Source organism: Somniosus microcephalus, chromosome 11, assembly GCF_052327205.1.
Source record: "Somniosus microcephalus isolate GS21.2 chromosome 11, FLI_Smic_1.0, whole genome shotgun sequence".
In the NCBI taxonomy this organism is placed as follows: domain Eukaryota; kingdom Metazoa; phylum Chordata; class Chondrichthyes; order Squaliformes; family Somniosidae; genus Somniosus; species Somniosus microcephalus.
In genome coordinates, this window is record NC_140997.1 from 9,770,842 (window position 1) to 9,796,667 (window position 25,826).

General features: G+C 47.9%; 2 protein-coding genes across 5 annotated transcripts in view; one reads left to right on the top strand and one right to left on the bottom strand.

Annotated features, from left to right (window-relative positions):
• mlst8 (MTOR associated protein, LST8 homolog (S. cerevisiae)) lies at nt 1–25,333 on the bottom strand. Of its 4 annotated transcripts, none has more exons than XM_086000154.1 (9): nt 25,235–25,333; nt 17,231–17,383; nt 15,151–15,202; nt 9,433–9,595; nt 8,363–8,438; nt 4,406–4,558; nt 3,994–4,118; nt 1,921–2,084; nt 1–921 (listed from the first exon to the last, which is right to left on the bottom strand). In XM_086000154.1, exons 2-9 carry the CDS (start codon nt 17,357–17,359, stop codon nt 803–805), a joined length of 981 nt encoding a protein of 326 aa, XP_085856280.1. In that variant the 5' UTR covers nt 17,360–17,383; nt 25,235–25,333; the 3' UTR covers nt 1–802. The 4 variants fall into 4 exon arrangements, with proteins under 4 accessions (XP_085856280.1, XP_085856279.1, XP_085856278.1 ...); XM_086000153.1 differs by lacking the exon at nt 25,235–25,333 and adding an exon at nt 18,580–18,748; XM_086000152.1 differs by lacking the exon at nt 25,235–25,333 and adding an exon at nt 18,549–18,748.
• Nucleotides 24,883–25,826, top strand: part of LOC147110300 (hexosaminidase D-like) — a 48,350-nt gene continuing 47,406 nt past the window's right edge. Inside the window, exon 1 of the mRNA XM_086000151.1 lies at nt 24,883–24,991. Within this exon, the coding sequence (XP_085856277.1) occupies nt 24,976–24,991 (16 nt within the window). The 5' untranslated portion in view covers nt 24,883–24,975. The remainder of the gene's footprint in view (nt 24,992–25,826) is intronic.

The window sequence follows — 25,826 nt, forward strand, 5'->3', positions numbered from 1 at the left end:
TCAAGTGTAGAAATAATTTTTATTTGTGTGTCGTTTTGATGATTTTACAGAGTGTCAGGTTAATGACTCAGGCACTCACTGACTGCATTGTAAAATCATTGCTCCATATCCTTTCAGTGCACAAGTTGTTAGGCGTCTGGCTCCAGACACTGATGCCCACTTGCTGTAGACCAGTTTCCATCATGGCCCCCACCACAAGTAGGAGTGAAAACAAACCAGCTCCCACTGGAGACCTAGTAGCTTCTCTACAGGATCAATACTAGTACACAGCAGGAAAAGTAACACCGGAGACAATACACTTTAACGTTGCACAGGGTATCCTTAACTCATACCCTCAAAATACTCCCATCATCGCCACCAGTGATAGGCCTGTACTCACCGACAATTCAGTCCGGTGTTATAAAGCTCACAACAGTCCAACTTTGGAAGGATGGAATCTAGAATTGTGCTACTGGGCGTTTTCTCAGTTCAGGTGGACGCAGTATGAAAAATTCACTCACCCAGCACTGTGCTTCACTGAAATCCTGGTGTCAGAACTGAGGCTTACTGACTTGCGGCATTAGTCAGTCGCACAGGTCATGTGATGGTGTCGAGCCTGCCGACAACGCACGCAGAAATGTTCCAGCCCTCAGCAACTCCGATCGAACTCGTCCTTTTCACAGAGACCCCCCCAAAAAAACTACTCCGACGGGGGATCCATTTCAACAAGCGCTTGGAATGGGAAAGGGAATAGGGGCAAGGAGAGGGATGGGAGAGTGAGAGAGGGGAGCGGGGGGGGCCAGCCAGGCTCCTCTGGAAATCTTCAACCCAGCACACTGTCGTTGAAGGCCAGGCACACGACTGCTTTCTGATGGCCGCTGTACTCCCGTTTAATTTCACCTGTCTCCACGCACCACAGCCGGGCAAGGTTATCTGAAGAGGCTGTGAGTGGAAAGAAGAACGTTACTCTTCAGTGTGCAAAGAATTCCCATTCTGCCGAAATTTAAACTTCTGGATTAAAATCATCGCAACGCGCTTTATAAATGTCTTGAGGTAATTCAATTGCAAGCCTCCCCACAAGCAGGCCCCACTTGCTCGATAAAGTCACAGCCATCTAAGCTTTTAAAAGAAAGAATTTGCATTTATATAGCACCTTTCACAACCTCAGGACATCCCAACGCGTTTTACAGCCAATCAAGTGCTTTTGAAGTGTAGTTATTGTTGTAATGTAGGAAACGCGGCAGCCAATTTGCGCACAGAAAGGTCCCACAAACAGCAAGGAGATAAATGACCAGTTACTCTGTTTTAGTGATGTTGGTTGAGGGATAAATATTTGCCCAGGACACCAGGGAGAACTCCCCTGCTCTTCTTCGAAATCGTGCCAAGGAATCTTTTACGTCCACCTTGAGAGGGGCAGACAGGGTTTCAGTTTAACGTCTCATCCGAAAGACTCACCTCTGACAGTGCAGCACTCCCTCGGTACTGCACTGGAGTATCAGCCTAGGTTATGTGCTCAAGTCCTGGAGTGAGGCTTGAACTCACAACCTTCTGACTCAGAGGCAAGAGTACTAGCCACTGAGCCACGGCTAAAAAAGTGGGTAATTGCTGGGCTTGTAAAGCCGAGCACCTAAAGTCTTCAAGCCACGAATGGAGTCTTTTTCCAAACGCAATACACCTCCAAACTGCTCCCCCACGTGATATTTCCAACTCCCGCTACCCGAACCCATGAGACCTCACTTTGACGTCATGATGTAAAGCAAGGAATCCAGGAGGTTTTCCAGAGATCCAAATCACAAATTCTTCCAGGAATACAGTTGTAACCTGGAGCAACTCATCATCAATCTGTGTGAAACCTGGTGTTAATACCAGAGCTGTTCTGGGCACCAGTATAAGCAGTGCTAAAATGGAACCAGTTCCTTATTTGGACGGTACACTTCTTACCTGTGACAATGTATTGCGAATCACCAGAAAATGCACAGTCCCACATCCAGCCCCGCGACGTCTCTCCTGGGTTGTTGCTCTTGATGCTAAGCTCCGTCATGAGGGAGAAGTTTGAAGTCCTCCATATTTTACAGGTCTGGTCAGCTGAGCATGTAGCAAGAAGTCTGTCAGGAAATAAAAACAGTTCTTAAAGTGGGACTGCAATACAATACACATTAACAGGACGAGTTAACGTGGGATTGTTCTAGCACATTAACAGGGTAATTTAAACCCATAATAGACAATGACAGGGGCAGTTAATGAGAGATTGTTCTACAATACACGTGAGGCCTGGTTAGCCTCAGCCTTTTTAGTGACAGCTTGTCTGACATATTCAGGTGGTTTTGATGCTGGCGGTAAACCCACTAGACGGGGGTCATTCCCAGTACCGGCGGTTCGGCTCCAATAAGGCCTCCTTTCAGCGGCCTGTGCTCCTTCTCCCAGCTCCATTTTGACGTTGGTCCCATGTTCAGCCACTGTTCAGTCGGAGAGCTGAACAAAAGACGGGCGGGGGGGCGACACTTAAATCAGGAGCAGGAGCAGTACAGGGGCAATGACTTTCACCAGAAAAATAGACACAGCAAAGAAAGGATAGAGGGCAAAGAAACTACAAGCAGCACAAGAACTGCAAACTGATGGAAAGACACCAACTATCTGTCAGGGCCAGGCAGCAGCTGGGTCACCTCAGTACCTCACTCCGCCAGCTGCCATCGCCGCTCTATCACCAGCTTTTATTACAACAGATTCCTGTGTAGGTCCCGGTGAAACATTAAGAAGCGGGATTTCCTGCAATGTTTCTGGCCTGGCCACTAACAAGCAATTAACAACCCCAAGTAACTGTTACACACACACACACCCATTAACATTAGGCACAGCAACCCACCTTAAGGCAGAAATTCAGAGCTGGTATCCAGAATGAACGAAGTCGGGCGTTAGGAATCCCACCGCGGCAGAAATGTACATTTGACATATTCGTAGACTCTATAAACAGATTGTGGGGCCAAAACCTTTACGGTTGAATCAGGTAACAAGCATTTTGTTGAGATGGATTGTTACACACCTTTACTTTTATTGCCAAATTAGCAGTGCTCCCTTCTCAGTGAGGTGTCGCACTGACACTTCACGGTTTAAATGGAAGAAAGGCTTGTGTTTATAAGGCACCTTAGCACGTCTCCAGAAACATATCAAAGTGCTTCACATATAACTAATTACTTTGAAATGTAGCAACTGTTATGTAGGGAGACTTGGCAGCCATCTGCACACAGCAGGATGCCTCCAACAGCAATGAGGTGAATGATCGGCTAGTCTGTTTTTTGGTGGCGTTGACTTGAGGGAGGGATGCTGGCCGGGATAGCGGGAAAACCCCCCGCGCCGAGCAGGACAAGGAGCGGCAGAAGCACGAGGAGGCTGAGCACCAATGCGACAAGCAGAGGGAGCGTCACTGGCGGCCCTGTATAAAGCTCGAGGGACGAGGAAAAGCAGCAGCAGTAGCACCGTGTGCTCGAGCTGGTGGAGCAAAGCTTATTGACGGCGATTCCTGTAAGGGAAAGCCCACTGCTCCAGCACAATGCGCGGAGCGGAATCATTTCACGAAGTCTAGTCTGACACTAAACTTTAAAGGAGAAAACAAGCTTAAGCAAGCTACAAAGCTTTCAGAATTTTATTACTTTGAAACAGTTTTAAAGTACTGGAAAGAAATCAAAAATCTGGTGAAATCTGCTATTGGTTTTGATTAATTTTGTCTCCAATAATCCTGACTGTAGATTCAGTCTGTCAGGGCGTTACTTGTCCAAAGGTTTGGATTTATCGGTTCCAATGCACACTTTCACAGTAAGCAGGGTTATTGTTCGCCCAGGCTACGCCCCCACGCCAATCACTTTGTAAATATGGTCACATTTTGGGTCTCACAAAAGCGAGGCCCTTTGCAGCGGGCACAAGACGAAGTATCGTCCCCCGACATCCCTCCCCTACTCGAGTTACGGACCAGCGAGAGTTTGGTAGCGGTTAGGATGTCATATAAAGGAAAGGACCTACGTGGAGTCAGGGCTGAACTTGCAGCGGAGAGCGTAGCGTTTGTGAGCTGGGATTTTGGTCTTGGGAATGAGCTGAGTGACGTCGTCGCCAATCCCTCCAGTCAGGTTCCACACGTAGCAATTACCCTGGAGAGAAAGAGCAGAGAAACAAGGAGGTGGCAGTCAGGCAGAAGCATCAGTCGGGCCACTGGCCCTGCTGATCCCACCCCCACCCCCACTGATCCCACCCCCACCAATCCCACCCCCACCAATCCTGATCCCACCCCCACCCCCGCCCTCCCCACCGATCCCACCCCCACCAATCCCACCCCCGGCCCTGCCAATCTCATCCACGCTGCTCTAATCGGTGCCTCAGTCTGGTTTGGAGCATGGTATGACGACCTGTGCTGCTGTCATGGTTCCAGGTCACTAACCGAACTATTGACCGCTGCCATGTAGCTTGCGTCTGGATCGATGTGAACTGCGTTGACGGAAACGTCTGGCTCGGGGATCAGCTGCTCGTTGTGGTCAGTTTTCAGGTCCCAAATGTGAATGGCTCCACTCTGATCACCAACAATCAGCTCTGCCTGCAAAACAAAAGGAGCAAAATCCCATGAGCACAATCCACATGATTAGGAGAGTCCAAAGCAGAGTTCACCATGAGGATGGGTGGGCAAGCGCATGAAGACTCCTAGAGCTGCAGCCATTAATGTTGTTGAGTGGCATGCTTGATCATTTCTACGTGAAAATCAGACATCCCCAGGGATGAGGGATTTCAGTTATGAGAAGAGACTGGAGAAGCTGGGATTGTTCTCCTTAGAGTGGAGAAGGTTAAGGGAGATTTAATAGAGGTGCTCAAAATTATGAGGGGTTTTGAGGGATTAGATAGGGAGAAACTGTTTCCACTGGCAGGGGGGTCAGTAACCAGAGGATACAGATTTAAGATCATTGCCAAAAGAACCAGAGGGGGAGATGAGGAGAATTTTTCTTTTACACAGCGAGTTATGATGATTTGGAATGAACTGCCTGAAAGCAGATTCAATAATAACTTTCAAAAGGGAAGTGTATATATACTTGAAAAGGAAAAATTAGCAGGGCTATGGGGAGTGGGGTTAATTGGAATCAGGGGAATTTATAATGGGGAACAAAGAAATGGCTGACCAATTAAATACATACTTTGGTTCTGTCTTCACAAAGGAGGACACAAATAACCTCCCAGAGATGTCGGGGAACATAGGGTCTAATGAGAAGGAGGAATTGAATGAAATCAGTATTTGTAAGGAAATGGTGTTAGGGAAATTGACCAGATTGAAGGCCGATAAATCCCCAGGGCCTGATAATCTACATCCTAGGGTACTTAAGGAAGTGGCCCTAGAAATAGTAGATGCATTGCTGGTCATCTTCCAGAATTCAATGGAATCTGGAACAGTACCCATGGATTGGAGGGTAGCTAATGTTACCCCACTATTCAAAAAAGGTGGTAGAGAGAAAACGGGGAATTACAGACCGGTAAGCCTGACATCGGTAGTGGGGAAAATGCTAGAGTCCATTATAAAGGATGTAATAGCAGAGCACTTGGAAAACAGTGACAGGATCGGACAAAGTCAACATGGATTTACAAAAGGTAAATCGTGCTTGACTATTCTACTGGAATTTTTTGAGGATGTAACTGGTAAAATAGATAAGGGAGAACCAGTGGATGTGGTGTATTTGGATTTTCAGAAAGCTTTCGATAAGGTCCCGCATAAGAGATTACCGTGTAAAGTTAAGGCACATGGGTTTGGGGGCAAGGTATTAACTTGGATAGAGAACTGGTTGGCAGACAGAAAGCAAAGAGTTGGAATAAACGGGTCTTTCTCCGAGTGGCAGGCAGTGACTAGTGGGGTGCCGCAGGGATCGGTCCTTGGACCCCAGCTATTCACAATATATATTAATGATCTAGGCGAGGGAACTAGATGTAATATCTCCAAGTTTGCAGACGACACAAAGCTGGGTGGGTGTGTGTGCTGTGAGGAGGATGCCGAGAAACTCCAGTATGATTTGGACAGGTTGGGTGATTGGGCAGAAGCATGGCAGGTGTAATATAATGTGGATAAATGCGAGGTTATCCACTTTGGTGTCAAAAACAGGAAGGCAGATTGTTATCTGAATGGCAATAGATTGGGAGAAGGGGAAGTGCAACGAGACCTGGGTGTCCTTGTGCACCAGTCGCTGAAGGTAAGCATGGAAGTGCAGCAGGCGGTTAAGAAGGCAAATGGTATGTTGGCCTTCGTAGCGAGAGGGTTCGAGTACAGGAACAAGGATGTCTTGCTGCAGTTGTACAGGGCCTTGGTGAGACCACATCTTGAGTATTGTGTGCAGTTTTGGTCGCCTTATCTAAGGAAGGATGTTCTTGCCGTGGAGGGAGTGCAGCGAAGATTCACCAGGCTGATACCTGGGATGGCAGGAACGACGTATGAGGAGAGATTGGGTCGATTGGGCTTATTCTCACTGGAGTTTAGAAGAATGAGAGGGGATCTCATTGAAACTTATAAAATTCTAACAGGACTAGACAGACTAGATGCAGGAAGGATGTTCCCGATGGCCGGGGAGTCCAGAAACAGGGGTCACAGTCTAAGGATAAGGGGTAAACCATTTAGGACAGAGATGAGGAGGAATTTCTTCACCCAGAGAGTGGTGAACCTGTGGAATTCTCTACCACAGAAGGCAGTTGAGGCCAATTCATTAAATATATTCAAGAAGGAGTTAGATATATTTCTTAAGGCTAAAGGGATCAAGGGATATGGAGAGAAGGCAGGGACAGGGTACTGAATTTGGATGATCAGCCATGATCGCATTGAATGGCGGAGCAGGCTCGAGGGGCCGAATGGCCTACTCCTGCTCCTATCTTCTATGATAGCTCTTTCAGAGAGCCGGCACAGGTTATGGGGATAGGGCTTGGGTGGGATGGCTGTCGGTGTAGGGACCGGGTGCTAGGGTTTGGATGATCAGCCATGATCTCGTTGAATGGCGGAGCAGGCTCGAAGGGCCAAATGGCCTACTCCTGCTCCTATCTTCTATGTTTCTATGACGGGCTGAATGGCCTCCTTCTATGCGGTAAGATTCTATCATATTAATCTGATTTTTAGAAAAACAGTCTATTTTCCCCATGTCCCATGATGTGGAGACAGGGTTAGTTATTGAGGTATACATCAGCAGCAGAACATCAGAACTCAAACCACAATCGGCTCTGCCACTCCTAACTGTCCCTATCCCGCCATTGTCTGATATTAGAATTGTTACCTCCCTCACCCGCGGTCTTTGTTTTCATCTGCTTGTGGGATGAGGGTGCGGTCAATTAGGCTGCATTTATTGCCCATCCCTAGCTGCCCTGAAATAGTCATGGCACTGCGATTGTTTTAAAATGGAGTGGTTTGCTAGGCCACTTCAGGGGGCATCAAGAGTCAACTACGTAGTGTGGGTCTAGAGTCACATGGAGGTCAGATCGGGTGGGGGAAGAGATCAGCTCTTCCCTGCTGGACATTAGTGAACTAGTTGGGTTCTTCATGGTCATTTTCTCTGGTGCTACCCTTCTAATGATCAGATTTATTGAATTCAGTTTTCCATGGCCGAAACTGAAGCTCCTCACCACGTTTGGCTACCATCACTCAACCTTTGGATTGCGAGTACAGCACCAGCACCAGAACCAGAACCAGACCATTCAATCCTATTCAGCAGCTTCATTTTCATAGAAGTCAGCCAAAGGTTTAATGCTTTACACTGTGATTTCGTAGCTCAGGTTGGGCTGGGTCAGGTCGGATCAGGCTGGGCTGGGTCAGGTCGGATCGGATCAGGCTGGGCTGGGTCAGGTCGGATCAGGCGGGGCTGGGTCAGGTCGGATCAGGCTGGGCTGGGTCAGGTCGGATCAGGCTGGGCTGGGTCAGGTCGGATCAGGCTGGGCTGGGTCAGGTCGGGCTGGGTCAGGTCGGATCAGGTTGGGCTGGGTCAGGTCGGATCAGGCTGGGCTGGGTCAGGTCGGATCAGGCTGGGCTGGGTCAGGTCGGATCAGGCTGGGCTGGGTCAGATCGGATTGATCAGGCTGGGCTGGGTCAGGTCGGAACAGGCTGGGCTGGGTCAGGTCGGATCAGGCTGGACTGGGTCAGATCGGATCGGATCAGGCTGGGCTGGGTCAGATCACAGGTTCAATCAGTACCGACAAACAATGGAGAGACTTTGCAAAGTGCAGCAGCGCCACGCGGTGGCCAGCAGTGCTTACTGTGGGGAAAGCGAGAGATGGATTTCCAGCTTCAATGCTTTGCATGTCTCCACTGGAGACAACACAGAGCTTCTCAGCGTGGGCAGCGAGACAAAGCCTGTCTGCAGCTTTGGTGCTGCGTAATGTTGCACCTTACCTGATTGGGATGTAAGCAGACACAGTTGATAGGAGCGTTGACCTGGAAGATTCTCTGACACTGCAGGTTACGCGACCTGTCGAGATGGAAGGATTTCAGTTCAAGTTTCAGAGGGACTGGAGCAGCAGTACCCGTGATATGGCCAGGGACCACCCGCACCTCCCCTTCGCCCTCCAGCCCTCGGCAGACTTGCTGCTCCCAGTGTCTCTAGGACACTGTACATGGCCTGCCTGGCTGTGGGGTGTTGACTGAGCAGGCAAGGGAGTCAGGAAGCTTCCATACTGCAAGTGAAAGTATTTATTGACCGTGAAAGGTTTTTGCCTCCACTTGGCAGCTGCCAACAGCAGGGCACTAGAAATCAGGTGCTCACTGTGTGCGGATCCTGTCCCTTCACTCCCGAGGGCCGGCATTCTGACTCGAGCAAGAGGCTGGTTAGGATTGTGGCCTTCGGTTATTGAGCGACAGTTGAATACTGTAATATTTCTTTCCAATCACATTAGTCATCTCCTCCTACCCGAGACACTAGGGTTCAGCGTTGGGGAAACACTCTCAGAATGGCTGTTCTTTCCCTTATTTTTTTTTTATAAAAGAAGGCTCCCCCATCCTGAATGTTGAAGGAAAGACTTGCATTTATGCAGCACTTTTCACGACCTCAGGGCGTCCCAAAGAACTGCACAGCCAATGAAGTACTTTTTGAACTGTAGTCACTGTAGTAATGTAGGAAATGCAGCAGCCAATTTGCACACAGCAAGATCCCACAAACAGCAACTGTTTTAGTGATGATGGTTGAGGGATAAATATTGGACAGGACACCAGGGATAACTCCCCTGCTCTTCTTCGAAATAGTGCCGTGGGATCTTTTACGACCACCTGAGAGCGCAGACGGGGCCTCGGTTTAACGTCTCATCTTAAAGACGGCACCTCAGACAGTGCGGCACTCCCTCAGCACTGCACTGGGAGTGTCAGCCTGGAGTGGGGACTTGAACCCACGACCTTTGGATTCAGAGGTGAGAGTGCGCGACCCACTGAGCCACGTCTGACACCTGGTTGTTGGTCTCCTGTTAAAATACCTGAGGTCCCAGATTCGGGCCATGCAGTCCTCCCCGCCAGTGTACATCCAGCGCCCGTCCTCGTGGAACCCCACCGAGGTGATGTTTTTGCTGACTCCGTCGTAGTTGATGACTGGGTTCGGGTTGTTGGAATTCAGGTCGTACATTCGGATGTGCTGGTACCCTACAAGGTGGGCCAAAAAAAGGAAACGTGTCACCTTACCACTGTCTACACCACGTAACTCGGCTCCAAGTCGAGTTCTGCGCTGTAAGACTGAGCAGCAACAAGGTCAAAATGAAGTCCCTGTTCCGTTAGAAATAGTTGACACAAAACTTGGCAAAAGAAGATGCATCAGGCCTTTCTCTGGTTGGGCACCACTAACACCACTCACTTTCACCTTTCAGGAAAATTAAGTGTTTCAGGGCACAAATGCAAAATTTACCAGCATTGAGCAAGATTAGAAAAAGCATTCCTCCCTCCCCTCTTCCTTCCATAGGGCAGAGGATAGGTGGAACTTAATGTCCTTAATGTTGGGAATGGTGTGTGCTTCACAGATACTAATTCCATTTCAACTACACAGGACACAACAGCAAAATACTGCGGATGCTGGAAATCTGAAATAACAACAGAAAATGCTGGAAATACTCAGCAGGCCAGGCAGCATCCGTGGAAAGAGAAACAGAGTTAATATTTCAGGTCTGGGACCCTTCATCAGAACTGGAAAAAGCTGGAGATGTAACAGATATTAAGCAGGTGCAGAGACAGGGAGGGTGGGGGGAGGAGTGTGAGTAGCAGAGAGTGCCATGAGTTTGGGTAAGTGAGAGAGTTAGGGTAAGTGTGGTGTTAGGTGCTGTTTCTGTTTTGTTTCTGGCCTTGTTTTTCCTGCCAGTCTCAGGATTAGCAGACATCACGGAGGCGGAGCAGCGAGGCGAGGCCCAGTCGAGGCAGCCGGGAGCAGCAGCGGGTGTTGAGTCGAGTCGGAGCAGCGATGCGAGGCAGCCTAAACAGGCTCCACAGGCAACATTCCAAGGGGAGGTCAGAATTCAAAAGTGACATCACAGCCAAGCTGGTAGGTGATTGGCTGGTTGGTGAGTACTTTTCCTTCCCTTTTAAACCTTTATAAGTTGGTAAGTTCAATTAAATAGAGGTGTGATATTCATCATCTAGAATCGGGGCAGAGGGCATTTAAAAGTAATAATAATAAATTTAATTAATTACATAGAATGGGAGAGCAGGTGATGTGTTACTGCTGCAATATGTGGGAGCTGGTGGACACCATTGATGTTCACAGTGATCACATTTGCAGTAAGTGTTGGCTGCTCGAGGAACTCCGGCTCCGTGTTGATGAGCTGGAGTCAGAGCTTCAAACACTGCGACACATCAGGGAGGGGGAGGGTTACCTGGACTCTGTGTTCCAGGAAGTAGTCACACCAATTAGATTAACTAATTCAGATGTAGTCCGTGGTCAGGGACAGGAGGGTGTGACTATGAGTGAGGCAGGTGCGGGGATCCAGGAGGTAGTGTTGGAGGAGCCGCAGCCCTTGCTCTTGTCCAACAGGTTTGAGGCTCTTACTCCCTGTGAGGACGGGAACGGGGACTGCAGGGAGGATGAGCAACCTGGCCACAGCACCGTGGAGTGGGGGGCCATTCAAGTGGGGGGAGTAAAAGGAAATGTTGTAGTGGTAGGGGATAGTATCATTAGGGGGATAGATAGGGTTCTTTGCAGCCGAGAGCAAGAGTCCCGAAGGCTGTGTTGCCTGCCCGGTGCCAGGGTTAAGGACATCTCCTCTGGGCTGGAGAGAAACTTGGAGTGGGAGGGGGAGGATCCAGTTGTCGTGGTCCATGTTGGTACCAACGACATAGATAGGACAAGGAAAGAGGTTCTGCTGAGGGAGTATGAGCAGCTAGGGGCCAAATTAAAAAGCAGAACCACAAGGGTAATAATCTCTGGATTACTACCTGAGCCACAAGCAAATTTGGCTAGGGTAAATAAAATCAGAGAGTTAAATGCGTGGCTCAAAGACTGGTGTGGGAGAAATGGGTTTTGCTTCTTGGGACACTGGCACCAGTACTGGGACAGGAGAGAGCTGTTCCGTTGAGACGGACTTCACTTGGCCAGTGCTGGGACTAGAATCCTGGCGAATCGAATAACTGGGGCTGTAGAGAGGGCTTTAAACTAATTAGTGGGGGGGAGATTTCAAGAGAGCGAAAAATAAAAATGTCAGCGGAGAAGGCAATAGAGCAAGGTAGCAGTGGGGGAATTAAAAATCAGAGCGTGTCAGGAAGGGACAGAATATACAAAGATAAAGGTAAAGTAGTAAAGGGGGTAAAAGCAGGAATAAATTGTCACAAAACATATTTAAAAGTTCTTTATCTGAATGCACGAAGCATTCGTAACAAAATAGACGAGTTGACGGTACAAATAACTACACATGGGTATGATCTGGTGGCCATTACAGAAACATGGCTGCAAGGTGACCATGACTGGGAACTAAATATCCAGGGGTATTTGACTATTAGGAAGGACAGACAGGAAGGAAAGGGAGGTGGGGTGGCTATGTTAATAGAGGATGGAATCACTGCAATAGTGAGAAATGATATTGGGTCAAAGGATTAGGATAGTGAAACGGTTTGGGTGGAGATAAGGAATAATAAGGGGAAAAAGTCACTCGTGGGCGTAGTCTATAGGCCTCCTAACAGTTGCAACTCTATTGGTCGGAGTATAAATCAGGAAATAGTTGGGGCTTGTAATAAGGGAACAGCTATAATCATGGGAGATTTTAACTTTCATATTGACTGGACAAATCAAATTGGGCAGGGCAGCCTTGAGAAAGAGTTCATAGAGTGCATGAGGGATGGGTTCCTTGAGCAGTATGTTACTGAACCAACCAGGGGGCAGGCAATCTTAGATCTGGTCCTGTGTAATGAGACAGGTTTAATAAAAAATGTCCTAGTAAAGGATGCCCTTGGAATGAGTGACCATAACATGGTTGAATTCCAAATTCAGTTGGAGGGTGAGAGAGTTGCATCTCAAACCAGCGTACTAAGCTTAAATAAAGGAGACTATGAAGGTATGAGAGCAGAGTTGACTAAAGTGGACTGGGAAAATAGATTAAGGTGTAAGACGGTACATGAGTAGTGGTGTACATTCAAGGAGATATTTCACAACTTTCAAGAAAAATATATTCCATTGAGGAAAAAGGGGCGTAAAAGAAAAGACAGCCATCCGTGGCTAAGTAAAGTAATAAAGGATAGTATCCGACTGAAAACAAGGGCATATAAAGTAGCCAAATCTAGTGGGAGGATAGAAGATTGGGAAGCATTTAAAAGCCAGCAAAGAATAACTAAAAGATTAATTAAGAAAGGGAAGATAGATTATGAAAGTAAACTAGCAAAAAATATAAAAACAGATAGCAAGAGTTTCTACAGTTATATAAAAAAAAAAGGGTGGCTAAAGTGAATGTTGGTCCCTTAGAGGACAAGACCGGGAAATTAGTAGTGGGGAACATGGAGATGGCAAAAACGCTGAACAAATATTTTGTATCAGTCTTTACAGTAGAGGACACTAAAAATATCCCAACACTGGACAAACACGGGGCTATAGGAGGGGAGGAGCTAAACACGATTAAAATCACTAAGGAGATGGTACTCGGTAAGATAATGGGACTTAAGGCAGATAAATCCCCTGGACCTGATGGCTTACATCCTAGGGTCTTGAGAGAAGTAGCGGTAGGGATTGCGGATGCATTGGTGGTAATTTTCCAAAACTCCCTGGATTCAGGAAAGGTCCCAGCAGATTGGAAAACTGCTAATGTAACACCCTTATTTAAAAAGGGAGGTAGACAAAAGGCTGGAAACTATAGACCAGTTAGCCTAACATCTGTGGTTGGTAAAATGTTGGAGTCCATTATTAAGGAAGCAGTAACAGGACATTTGGATAAGCATAATTTAATCGGACAGTCAGCATGGTTTTATGAAGGGGAAGTCATGTTTGACAAATTTTCTCGAATTCTTTGAGGACGTAACAAACAGGGTGGATAAAGGGGAACCAGTGGATGTGGTGTATTTGGACTTCCAAAAGGCATTTGACAAGGTGCCACACAAAAGATTACTGCACAAGATAAAAAATCACGGGACTGGGGGTAATATACTGGCATGGGTGGAAGATTGGCTATCTAACAGAAAACAGAGAGTTGGGATAAATGGTTCATTCTCGGGTTGGCAATCAGTAACTAGTGGTGTTCCGCAGGGGTCAGTGCTGGGACCCCAACTCTTTACAATCTATATTAACGATTTGGAGGAGGGGACCAAGTGCAACATATCCAAGTTTGCCGACGATACAAAGATGGGAGGGAAAGCAGTGAGTGAGGACATAAAAAACCTGCAGGGGGGCATAGACAGGCTAGGTGAGTGGGCAGAAATTTGGCAGATGGAATATAATGTTGGAAAGTGTGAGGTTATGCACTTTGGCAGAAAAAATCAAAGAGCAAGTTATTATCTAAATGGAGAGAAACTGCAAAATGCTACAGTACAAAGGGATCTGGGGGTCCTGGTGCATGAAACACAAAAGGTTAGTATGCAGGTACAGCAGGTGATCAGGAAGGCCAATGGAATCTTGGCTTTTATTGCAAGGGGAATGGAGTATAAAAGCAGGGAAGTCTTGCTTCAGTTATACAGGGTACTGGTGAGGCCACACCTGGAATACTGCGTACAGTTTTGGTTTCCATATTTAAGAAAAGATATACTTGCTCTCGAGGCAGTTCAGAAAAGGTTCACTCGGTTGATTCCGGAGAGGAGGGGTTGGCGTATGAGGAAAGGTTGAGCCTCTACTCATTGGAATTCAGAAGAATGAGAGGTGATCTTATCGAAACATATAAGATTGTGAGGGGGGCTTGATCGGGTGGATGCGGGGAGGATGTTTCCACTGATGGGTGAGACTAGAACTAGGGGGCATAATCTTAGAATAAGGGGCTGCCCTTTCAAAACTGAGATGAGGAGAAACTTCTTCACTCAGAGGGTAGTAAATCTATGGAATTTGCTACCAGAGAGCTGTGGAAGCTGCGACATTAAATAAATTTAAAACAGAGATAGACAGTTTCCTAGCTGATAAGGGAATTAGGGGTTACGGGGAGTGGGCAGGGAAGTGGATGTGAGTCTAGGTTCGGATCAGCCATGATCCTATTGAATGGCGGAGCAGGCCCGAGGGGCCGTATGGCCTACTCCTGCTCCTACTTCTTATGTTCTTATGTTTATGAATTGAAAGAATATACTGTGCTAAGGTAAGAGGCAGGAAAGATAAAATGTTGCAAATGGGGATGGCAAAATCATACAGCATGAAAAATGGGGGCAGGGGTTATAGTTTGAAATTGTTGAACTCAATGTTGAGTCCAGAAGGTTGTAAAGTGCCTAATCAAAAGATGAGGTGCTGTTCCTCGAGCTTATGTTGAGCTTCAATGGAACAATGTAAGAGGCCGAGGACACAGAGATCAGAGTGGGAGTGAAGCGGAGAATTAAAGCGACAGGGCTTCTGGTCGCCTGTCACTTTAATTCTCCGCTTCACTCCCACTCGGACCTCTCTATAACCTATAACCCCTGCTCCCATTTTTCACTATTAATGAGGAGGTCAGTAACAACACATTTCACAGTGCGGAGTGTGGTGCAGTGGTCATGGCCCACAGGGTTGGCCACTAAAATGTCATGCTGGATGGGAGTGCACAGGTGCTTGCCTTTCTGCTTACCTGCCGCTGCGATCATACTGCGGTCCGGGGTGATTTCCAAGGCATTCACCTGCTGGGAACTTTGTTAAGGAAGCGGAAAGAACGAAGCAGGAATTTACAGTAACTCACAGGCCCAGCTCCTAGCACAAGTAACTCACTGAAAGTTTCACTGGTGCTTTCCCTTCGCTGTGTGACTATAGATGGTGGAACGGGGGACGCCCCAGTGGCTCCAAGCACAGTGCGACTGAGCACGACAGCACTGAGCATTCAGACGCAGACTGACCCGCGCAAGTTGCCACAGGACGTGAACCTGGCCCACGACACCTGGAAGAAGGCATACTCACCATGTTGCACAGGTTGAGGTCCATTCTCACCGTGAGGATGTGGTGGGATGACTGCTCAAAGATGAGAAATAACAAGAACAGGGGAATGCAGAATGAGACACGAAATGTAATGTTGCAAATCTGAAAGAAGAACAGAGAATGCTGGAAATTCCCTGTATATCCGGCAGCAGCTGAGTTCAGATGGAGACTGTGCGCCAAAACCGGTTTCTATTTCAGATTCTCAGCGTTGAGTTTTTCTTTCTACCTATTGGTGGAACACAGAATTAATTTGCTTTAATTCACTTAAAAGCAGTGTCCACCCTCAAGAAGCCTTGTACAATATTAAAATGCTCTGGGGCTTCCTGTAATGAGTGCTGAATTCTGCATATTTCTGATATACAGGAAAGTACACAACCAACGAGTGTCTGCAGTCATTAAAAATTCTGTCTCAACTGGGGCTCATCGCTGTAAAACTGTAATCACTGTTTATTCAGCAGGATAAGAATCACTCACTGTGTAACTCTATTAAATCATTGTTTGTCTGATAACTGTGCAATTGCAGAGGTGCTGTTTATGCAACAAGGTGAAGGTCATTCACTGTTTATCCAAATGACAGATGGTCTAATGGCTATCACTCTGGACTTTGAATCCAGCGATCCAAGTGCAGAGGATCAGAGGGAACTTGGATTGCATATCCACCGATTCTTGAAGGTAGCAGGACAGGTAAATAAGGTGGTTAAGAAGGTATACGGGATACTTGCCTTTATTAGCCGAGGCATAGAATATAAGACCAGGGAGGTAATGCTTGAACTGTATAAAACACTAGTTAGGCCACAGCTAGAATACTGCGTGCAGTTCTGGTCGCCATATTACAGGAGGGATGTGATTGCACTAGAGGGGGTGCAGAGGAGATTTACGAGGATGTTGCCAGGACTGGAGAATTTTAGCTATGAGGAAAGATTGGATAGGCTGGGGTTGTTTTCTTTGGAACAGAGAAGGCGGAGGGGAGACTTAATTGAGGTGTATAAAATTATTAGGGGCCTAGACAGAGTGGATAGGAAGGACCTGTTTCCCTTAGCAGACAGGTCAATAACCAGGGGGCATAGATTTAAAGTAATTGGTAGAAGGATTAGAGGGGAGTTGAGGAGAACTTATTTCACCCAGAGGGTGGTGGGGGTCTGGAACTCACTCGATGAAAGGGTGGTAGAGGCAGAAACCCTCATCACATTTAAAAAGTACTTGGATATGCACTTGAGGTGCTGTAACCTACAGGGCTACGGACCAAGAGCTGGGAAGTGGGATTAGGCTGGATAGCTCTTTATCGACCGGCACAGAAACGATGGGCCGAATGGCCTCCTTCTGTGCGGTAAATTTTTATTCTATAACAGCCAGCCAGTTGCACAGACAGGAAATCCGATTATATTTAATGTCTGCAAATTTTATTGACAGTGTTATGGAAGAATGATTATAAAAGTACTCTTGAGACTTGAGCACATAATCTAGGCTGACACTGCAGTGCAGTACTGAGGGAGTACTGCACTGTCACAGGTGCCTTCTTTTGGATGAAACGTTAAACCGAGGCCCTGTCTGCCCTCTCGGGTGGATGTAAAAGATCCCATGGCACTATTCGAAGAAGAGCAGGCGAGTTCTCCCGTGTCCTGGCCAACATTTATCCCTCAACCAACATCACTAAATTAAACCAATTGGACATTCAACTCATTTGCGGTTTGTGGGACCTTGCTGTGCACAAATTGACCGAGACCGAGCTGCAAGGATACGGAGTCCTGATGCTGCACAGTCCGGGTGCAGATGCCGCTGTGCGCCTGCCAGAAGCGAACGGTGTGGTCATAGCCAGCGGTGGCCAGGATGACAGGATCGCTGCCCACGGTACCTGGGCTTGTGTTCATGGTGTCAGCCTCAATCAGTCACACCTGCAACAAGATAATCAGCATCACTGCCAAAGCTGTCAACCATCGCAGTCCTTAGCCTTAGCATTGCCAACTTTTGCCAATGTGGTAGTACAGTGCCTACAGTGCTGGACTAGAATCCCAGAGGTCATACATTCAAATCACGGCAAACTGTAAAACTGAGTTCAATAAAATCTGGTTCTGTGTGGGCTGCCAGACTGTAGTAGAAACCCAACTGCTCTGGTAATCAATTACTGACAGCACCAGGGCTCAGTCTCTCATTCCTTCCCCACCCCCCGGGGCTCAGTCTCTCACTCCTTCCCCCACCCCCCGGGGCTCAGTCTCTCACTCCTTCCCCCGGGGCTCGGTCTGTCACTCCTTCCCCCACCCACCAGGGCTCAGTCTGTCACTCCTTCCCCCACCCCCCGGGGCTCGGTCTGTCACTCCTTCCCCCACCCCCTGGGGCTCAGTCTCTCATTCCTTCCCCACCCCCCGGGGCTCAGTCACTCAGAGGGTGGTAGGTCCATGGAATATGCTGCCCCAAAAAGCTGTAGAAGCTACATCATTACATAAATTTAAAACAGAAATAGACAGTTTCCTAGAAGTAAAGGGAATTAAGGGTTACGGGGAGCGGGCAGGAATTTGGACATGAGTCTAGGTTCGGATCGGACATGGCCCTGTGGGTAGCGGAGCGGGCCCAGGGGCCGTGTAGCCTGATCCTGCTCCTATTTCGTGTGTCTAATTCTGTTAGATTCAGGAGATGGTTCTATGATAGTAGATTGGCGGTTAGGATCAGATCAGCCATGATCTTATTAAATGGCGGAGCAGGCTCGAGGGGCCGTTTGGCCTACTCCTGCTCCTATTTCTTATGTTATGTTCCCCACCCCCCGGGGCTCAGTCTGTCACTCCTTCCCCCACCCCCCGGGGCTCAGTCTGTCACTCCTTCCCCACCCCTCGGGGCTCGGTCTGTCACTCCTTCCCCACCCCCGGGGCTAGGTCTGTCACTCCTTCCCCACCCCCTGGGGCTCAGTCTGTCACTCCTTCCCCACCCCCTGGGGCTCAGTCTGTCAGTCCCTTCCCCACCCCCTGGGTCTCAGTCTGTCAGTCCCTTCCCCACCCCCAGTGGTTCGGTCTGTCACTCCTTCCCCACCCCCCAGGGGCTCAGTCTGTCCCTCTCTCACTCCAGCACCTGGCGCTCGGGCCTGCACCACTGCAGCTACCGGCTTGGAGCGGCGGAGCTGCCGGTCCGTGTTGTTAATTCCGCTCTCCGCCAGGTCGCGGCTTCCACCAGCCGCTAGGCCTGGTCCGTCTCCCGCTCTGTCCGCCGGTCCCTTCGTCTAAACCCGCCGACCTGCCGCAGCGCCCAGTAACAATCGGTCCCCCGGAGCAGCGAGTTCCGCCCTCTCCTCATTGGGCAAAGGAGCCAGTCGGTGGCTTGGGAATCCCCGCTGGGAGAGTTACTGCTGCTGGACTTTGGGCTCTCCGATGTTTATTAGTTTAAAGTGGCCCCACCATCCCTTAGTTACAATTTCTGGGTATCAAACCAACTTATGTGTCAGCTGTGGCTCAGTGGGTAGCGCACTTGCCTCTGAGTCAGAAGGTTGTGGGTTGAAGTCCCACTCCAGGGACTTGAGCCTATAATCTACGCTGACACTCCCAGTGCAGTGCTGAGGGAATGCTGCACTGTCGGAGGTGCCGTCTTTCAGATGAGACGCTAAACCGAGGCCCCGTCTGCTCTCTCAGGTGGACGTGAAAGATCCCATGGCACTATTTCGAAGAAGAGCAGGGGAGTTATCCCCGGAGTCCTGGCTAATATTTATCCCTCAATCACCATAACAAAAACAGTTATCACATTGCTGTTTGTGGGAGCTTGCTGTGCGCAAATTGGCTGCTGCGTTTCCCACATTACAACAGTGACTACACTCCAAAAGTACTTCATTGGCTGTAAAGCGCTTTGAGACGTCCGGTGGTCGTGAAAGGTGCTATATAAATGGAAGTCTTTCTTTTTATCTGGACTCTCCTGTCCCACTAAAAGAAAGACTTGCATTTCTATAGCACCTTTCACAACCAGCGGACATCCCAAAGAGCTTTACAGCCAATAAAGTACTTTTTGACGTGTAGTCACTGTTGCAATGTAGGAAACGTGGCAGCCAATTTGCGCACAGCAAGCTCCCACAAACAGCAGTGAGATAATGACCAGATAATCTGTTTTAGCGATGTTAATTGAGATAAATATTGGCCCCAGGACACCGGGGAGCACTCCCCTGCTCTTCTTCAAAACGTGCCATGGAATCTTTTACATCTACCTGAAAGGGCAGACGGGGCCTCGGTTTTAACGTCATGAGTGGCAGAGGACAATCACCCATGGCAATGCAGGATGGTGAGACACAGCCTTGTGCGCAATGAGCTAAGAGACAAAAATCACTAATTTTGGTTTGAAAAGGCATGAAATGTTTTAATGCCTCTGATACAGAATAGAATAGAATGATACAGCACAGAATGAGGCCATTTGGCCCATCGTGCCTGTGCTGGCTCTGGTAGAGCTTTTCATTTCGACCCACTCACCTGCTCTTTCCCCATAGCCCTGCAAATATTTCCTCGCAAAGCATCCATCCAACTCCCCTTCTGAAAGTCATCCCCGAATCTGCCTCCACCAAACCCCCACCAGGCAGCGCACTCCAGACCTCAACAACCCGCCGCACAACAAAATCTCTCCTCAGCCGCCCCCCCCCCCCCCAGAGTGCAATCATCACTGAGCAGGCACCCTAAATTTCACTTCATGCAGCGAGCTGCCGCAAACCGAATGCACCGCCCTTTCCCAACAGCAACCTTCAGAATGGAACCGGATATATGCCTGAAGGGCAGAATTGGAGGAGCGCAGAGATCACGGAAGGGTTGCAGGATGGGAGGAGGTTACAGAGATGGGGAAGGGCGATGAGGCTACGGAAGAATTTTAAATCCGAGGTGTTGCTGGACCGGGAGCCAACGTAGGTCAGCGAGCACAGTTGAGGAGAGAATGGGGGATAGAAATGGGGCAAAGAAATCTCTCCTGATGCTAGAGGTCCGATAGCAAAGACCTAAAATTTGTGTCTTTTGCTGATTTTAACAAGAAGTCGCCAGGACGACAACACAGCAGCATTTAGAATAGGCAGGCAGTTCAGTCCTCATCCTTCCTGCCCATTCTCACCATGATAGCAACCATGGTAAGGGGGCAAAGATAATGAATGGAAAGATCGAAGGAAAGCATACCAGGAAATGTATAAAGGTGTCAAATATACAGAGCTTCCCTGTTTGCCTCTGATCTGCTGTGCAGTTAAATTTCATAGAATCTTACAGCACAGAAGGAGGCCAATGGGCCCATCGGCCCATTGTGCCTGTGCCAGCTCTTTGAAAGAGCTGTCCAATTAGTTCCACTAACTTGCTCTTTCCCCGTAGCTATGCAAGTTTTTTCCCCTCAGGTATCCACCCAATTACCCTCCGAAAGCCACCATCGAATCTGCGTCCAATGCCCTTTCAAGCAGCGCATGCCACATGAAGCAAAAATTTAGACTGACTGGTCAGTGATGACCAATCTCCAATAGGGGATGAGGAAAAATTTCACCCCGCAGCGAGCCGCTGCGATCTGGAACGCACCGCCTGACAGAGCAGCAGAAGAATACCCAACCGTTACTTTCAGAAGGGAACTGGGCATGTACCCGAAGGGGAAAATTCCCACAGGGCAGAACTGTTGGAGCGCAGAGAGCTCGGAGGGTTGCTGTGCTGGAGGAGGTTACAGAGATAGGGAAGGGTGATGAGGCTATGGAAGGATTTGAAATCGAGGATGAGGATTTTAAATCTGAGGTGTTGCCGGACCGGGAGCCAATGAAGTTCAACGAGTACAGTGGGTAATGGGTTGAGGAGAGAATGGGGGATAGAAATTGGGGGAAGAATCTCTCCTGATGCTAGTGGTCCGATAGCAAAGTCCTGAAATTTGTATCTTAGCACTTCGCAGTAAATTCAGAATCACATGGTTTGCCATCTGTGTCACTCTTATCAATTGTTAATGTCACTCCTAACATTTCTCTGATGTCCCAGAGCAGGGTGTGGCTCTCTGTAATCAGTATTATTATTTGGTGTATTGGTGCCAGTATGCTTGTCCTCCTAGTGCTCCTACTCACCCAAGGTGGCATCAAATTTACCCAGCCTGGCATCCAACTCAACCAGTCCAGCATTCAGATCGCACAGCCTACTTGCCATTGACCATTGGCCAATCTTTGTTTCCGGTCCATCTGTTCTATATATCCCTTCTCAAATCACTAAAATTGGCTCTCTTCCGGTTGGGTATTTTCACCTTTTATTTTTCTTTGTCCCTTTCCATAACTACTTTAAACCTAATTCCTACATTACAAGTCGAAAAGTACTTTGTTGCCTGTAAAGTGCTTTGGGACGTCCTGAGGTTGTGAATGGCACTATATAAATGCCCGTCTTTCTTTTTTCTTTAATTATATGATCACTATTACCCAGATGATCTCCCATTTGAAACACATTCCACTTCCCCTACTTCACTCCCCAGAAATAGATCCAGCACTGCTTCCTCATTGGGTTAGAAACAGACTGATTAAGAAAGTTCGCCTGCACACATTTTAGGAATCCTTCACCCTCCTTGCCCTTTGCACTGTTTTTTTCCCCCAGTCTATATTAGGGTAATTGAAGTCCCCTACTGTTACTGCTCTATTATTTTCACATTTCTGTGAAATTTGCCGACAGATTTGTTTCTCTATCTCCTTCTCACTATTTGGAGGTCTATAGTAAACACCCAGCAATGTAACAACGCCTGACAGATGTCTTTAAAACTATTAAGTGGTTCTATAGGGTGGAGAAACTGTTTCCATTTGTGGGTGAGTCCAGAACAAGGGGGCATAAATATAGGTTAGCTACTAACTGATCAAGTAAAGAATTTAGGAGGAATTTCTTTACACAGAGATTGGTGACAATGTGGAGCTCGCTGCCACATGGAGTGGTTGAAGCAGTTAGAATTGCTGCATTTAAGGGATGGCTCGATGAAGAAGGGAATAGAGAGATATGGGGACAAGGTATGAAAGGTAATTAGAGTGGGAGGAGGTTTGTGTGGCATACAAACACTGGCATAGACCAGTTGCGCTGAATGGCCTATTTCTGTGCTGTAGATTCTATGTAATCTAGGTCGACACTTCAGTGTCATCCAACTGTGCACCACAGGGAGTGGTGCACTGTTGGATGACACGTTAAACCAAGGCCCACTCAGGTGGATGTAAAAAATCCCATGGCACTTTTCGAAGAAGAGTTTGGGAGTTCTCCCAATGTCCTAGAAACATAAGAACAGGAGGAGGCCATTCAGCCCCTCAAGCCATTCAATGAGATCATGGCTGATCTGCGACCTAACTCCATATACCCGCTTTTGGCCCATATCCCTTAATACCTTTGGTTAACAAAAGGCTATCAATCTCTGAATTAAAATTAACAATTGATCTCGCATCTATTGCTGTTTGCCGAAGAGAGTTCCAAACTTCTACCACCCTTTGTGTGCAGAAGTGTTTCCTAATTTCACTCCTGAAAGGTCTGGCTCTAGTTTTTAGACTATGCCCCCTAGTCCTAGAATCCCCAACCAGCGGAAATAGTTTCTCTCTATCGACCCTATCTGTTCCTCTTAATATCTTGAAAACTTCGATCAGATCACCCCTTAACCTTCTAAATTCTAGGGAATACAACCCTAATTTGTGTAATCTCTCCTTGTAACTTACCAATATTTCATAGAATCATAGAAAGTTACAGCACGGAAGGAGGCCATTTCGGCCCATCGTGTCCGCGCCGGCCAACAAAGAGCTATCCAGCCTAATCCCACTTCCCAGCTCTTGGTCCATAGCCCAGCAGGTTAAAACATCCCAAGTGTACATCCAAGTACTTTTTAAATGTGGTTAGGATTCCTGCCTCTACCACCCTTTCAGGCAGCGAGTTCCAGACCCCCACAACCCTCTGGGTGAAGAAATTTGCCCTCAAATCCCCTCTAAACCTTCCACCAATTACTTTAAATCTGTGCCCCCTGGTTTTTGACCCTTCTGCTAAGGGAAATAGGTCCTTTCTATCCACTTTACTTATGCCCCTCATAATTTTATACACCTCAATAAGGTCTCCCCTCAGCCTCCTGTGTTCCAAGAAAAACAGACCCAGCCTATCCAGTCTTTCCTCATAGCTAAGATTCTCTACTCCCGGCAACATCCTTGTAAATCTCCTCTGTACCCTCTCTAGTGCAATCACATCTTTCCTGTAATGTGGTGACCAGAACTGCAAGCAGTACTCTAGCTGAGGCCTAACTAGTGTTTTATACAGTTGAAGCATAACCCCCCTGCTCTTGTATTCTATGCCACGGCTAATAAAAGCAAGCATTCCATATGCCTTCTTAACCACCTTATCTACTTGGCCTGCTACCTTCAGGGATCTGTGGACATGCACTCCAAGGTCCCTTTGTTCCTCCGCACTACTCAGTGTCCTACATTTAATGTGTATTCCCTTGCCTTGTTAGCCCTCCCCAAATGCATTACCTCACACTTCTCCGGATTGAATTCCATTTGCCACTGTTCTGCCCACGTGACCAATTTATTGATATCTTCCTGCAGTTTACAGCTTCCTTCTTCAGTATCAACCACACAGCCAATTTTAGTATCATCTGCAAACTTCTTAATCATTCCCCCTATATTCAAGTCAAGATCGTTGATATATACCACAAAAAGCAAGGGACCTAGTACTGAGCCCCGTGGAACCCCACTGGAAACAGCCTTCCAGTTTTTAATCCAACTTGACACTTTGCCCTGGATCCCATGGGCTTTTAACTTCATGACCAGTCTGCCATGTGGAACCTTATCCCTCAACCAACATTATAAACAAAGTATCTGGTCGTTTATTTCATTGCTGTTTGTCGGACCTTGCTGTGTGCCAAATGGCTGCTGTGTTTCCCTACATTACAACAGTGACTACACTTTAAATGTAATTAGTTGTCTGTGAAGCACTTTGCTCCTACCCTCAGTACCAGTCCCGTGGGCGACAGTACTTCACCCCATTGTTATTCAGTTCAATAGACTCTTCAGCACAAATATTCAAAGGCAGAATCTAGAATTGGGTGACTTCCACAGTTTAGGTGATCACAGGATGAAAATTTCACTCACCCATTACTGTGCTTCACTGAAATTAGGGGTTATTTTGTAGGTTAGTACATTTTATATAGGTTAATAAATAGCGAGAGATTTTTTTTTAAAGATTATTAATATTATTTTATAAATGAATTATTTTTTCTGCATTGAATACTTTTGCACAGTGAATACTTTGCAGCCGAGCGCCTGGGTGCAGTCACTTGGCGCTGCCCCTTTGAAGGCAGGTGAGCGGAATTTCGGTCCCAGGACGGGAAATGCCGGAGCTGCAGGGAGCCGAAGCGAACAGCGAGAGCCGAGGCTGAGGGTGGTGGAGAGAGGGGTGGGGGCTGAGCAGGGACGGGGCGGGGAGGAGGAGGAGGAGAAGAATGAGCTGGGTGGCTCGGCACTCCGTGCTTTAAATGAGCTGCGGGAAGCGGAAAGCGATTTGGAGACGCGCAAGAGGCGAGGGGGACGATGCCTGGACGCGGAGGTGAGCAGCCGGAGGCTCGGGGGGCGGGGGGCTGGTGGCAGGGGAGAGCAACCACATCAGCAGCGCTCAAGAGTCTTGCAAAGAAAGAGCCCAGTGGTTCAAACCCGATCCCGCAGAGCAGCCCGGGCACTGGACAGTCCCAACCTCTGAAATAACAATTCACTGCCTCAATATCCCAGAGCCACGTCCTGGGGATTCCTGCAAGGTGGTCGGTAATGTTTTGCCTGTCACAGGGTCACTTACCCTTTGGAGCAGGACCCAGCCCCACCCCCGGGAGCAGCAGGGTTGCCAATCCTCCAGGATTGTCCTGGAGATCTCCAGGAATTAAAGACGAATCTCCAGCACACCAGCTGGGAGCAAACCCGGAAGAAATATCATAGAGGTATTTAAAAAAAAACATGTTTCCCCTCCCCCCCTTTTCATTTTCTTATTTTTATTTAGTTATAAAAATATTGGTAATGGCAGAATAAAGGCAGTTTGGCGGGGCGGTCATGTGGTGAACTCTCCAGGAATACGACCATCCAGAGTTGGCAAACCGAGACAGCAGTTTGCCTCGGAGCACCTGGTGATGAGCGAGCCTGGTGCGTGCGTGGCATTGGATTTGAATATCCAGATGGCTGGCACAAGTTGCCCAGGGTAGTTCCTTCTGCTCCACTGAATGTGTGTCTTACAGTTTGTGAGGAAAGTCTGAGATATGGGACCATGTCATGTGCAAATAAGCATTTTCTTTTAATTGTGATATTGTAGCGGAACCACCAGCGGATTACGGACAATTGTATATAATTCCTTTTACAGCAATGTAGTACAGCTGGGGGCTGCACCTTTAATGTATCTG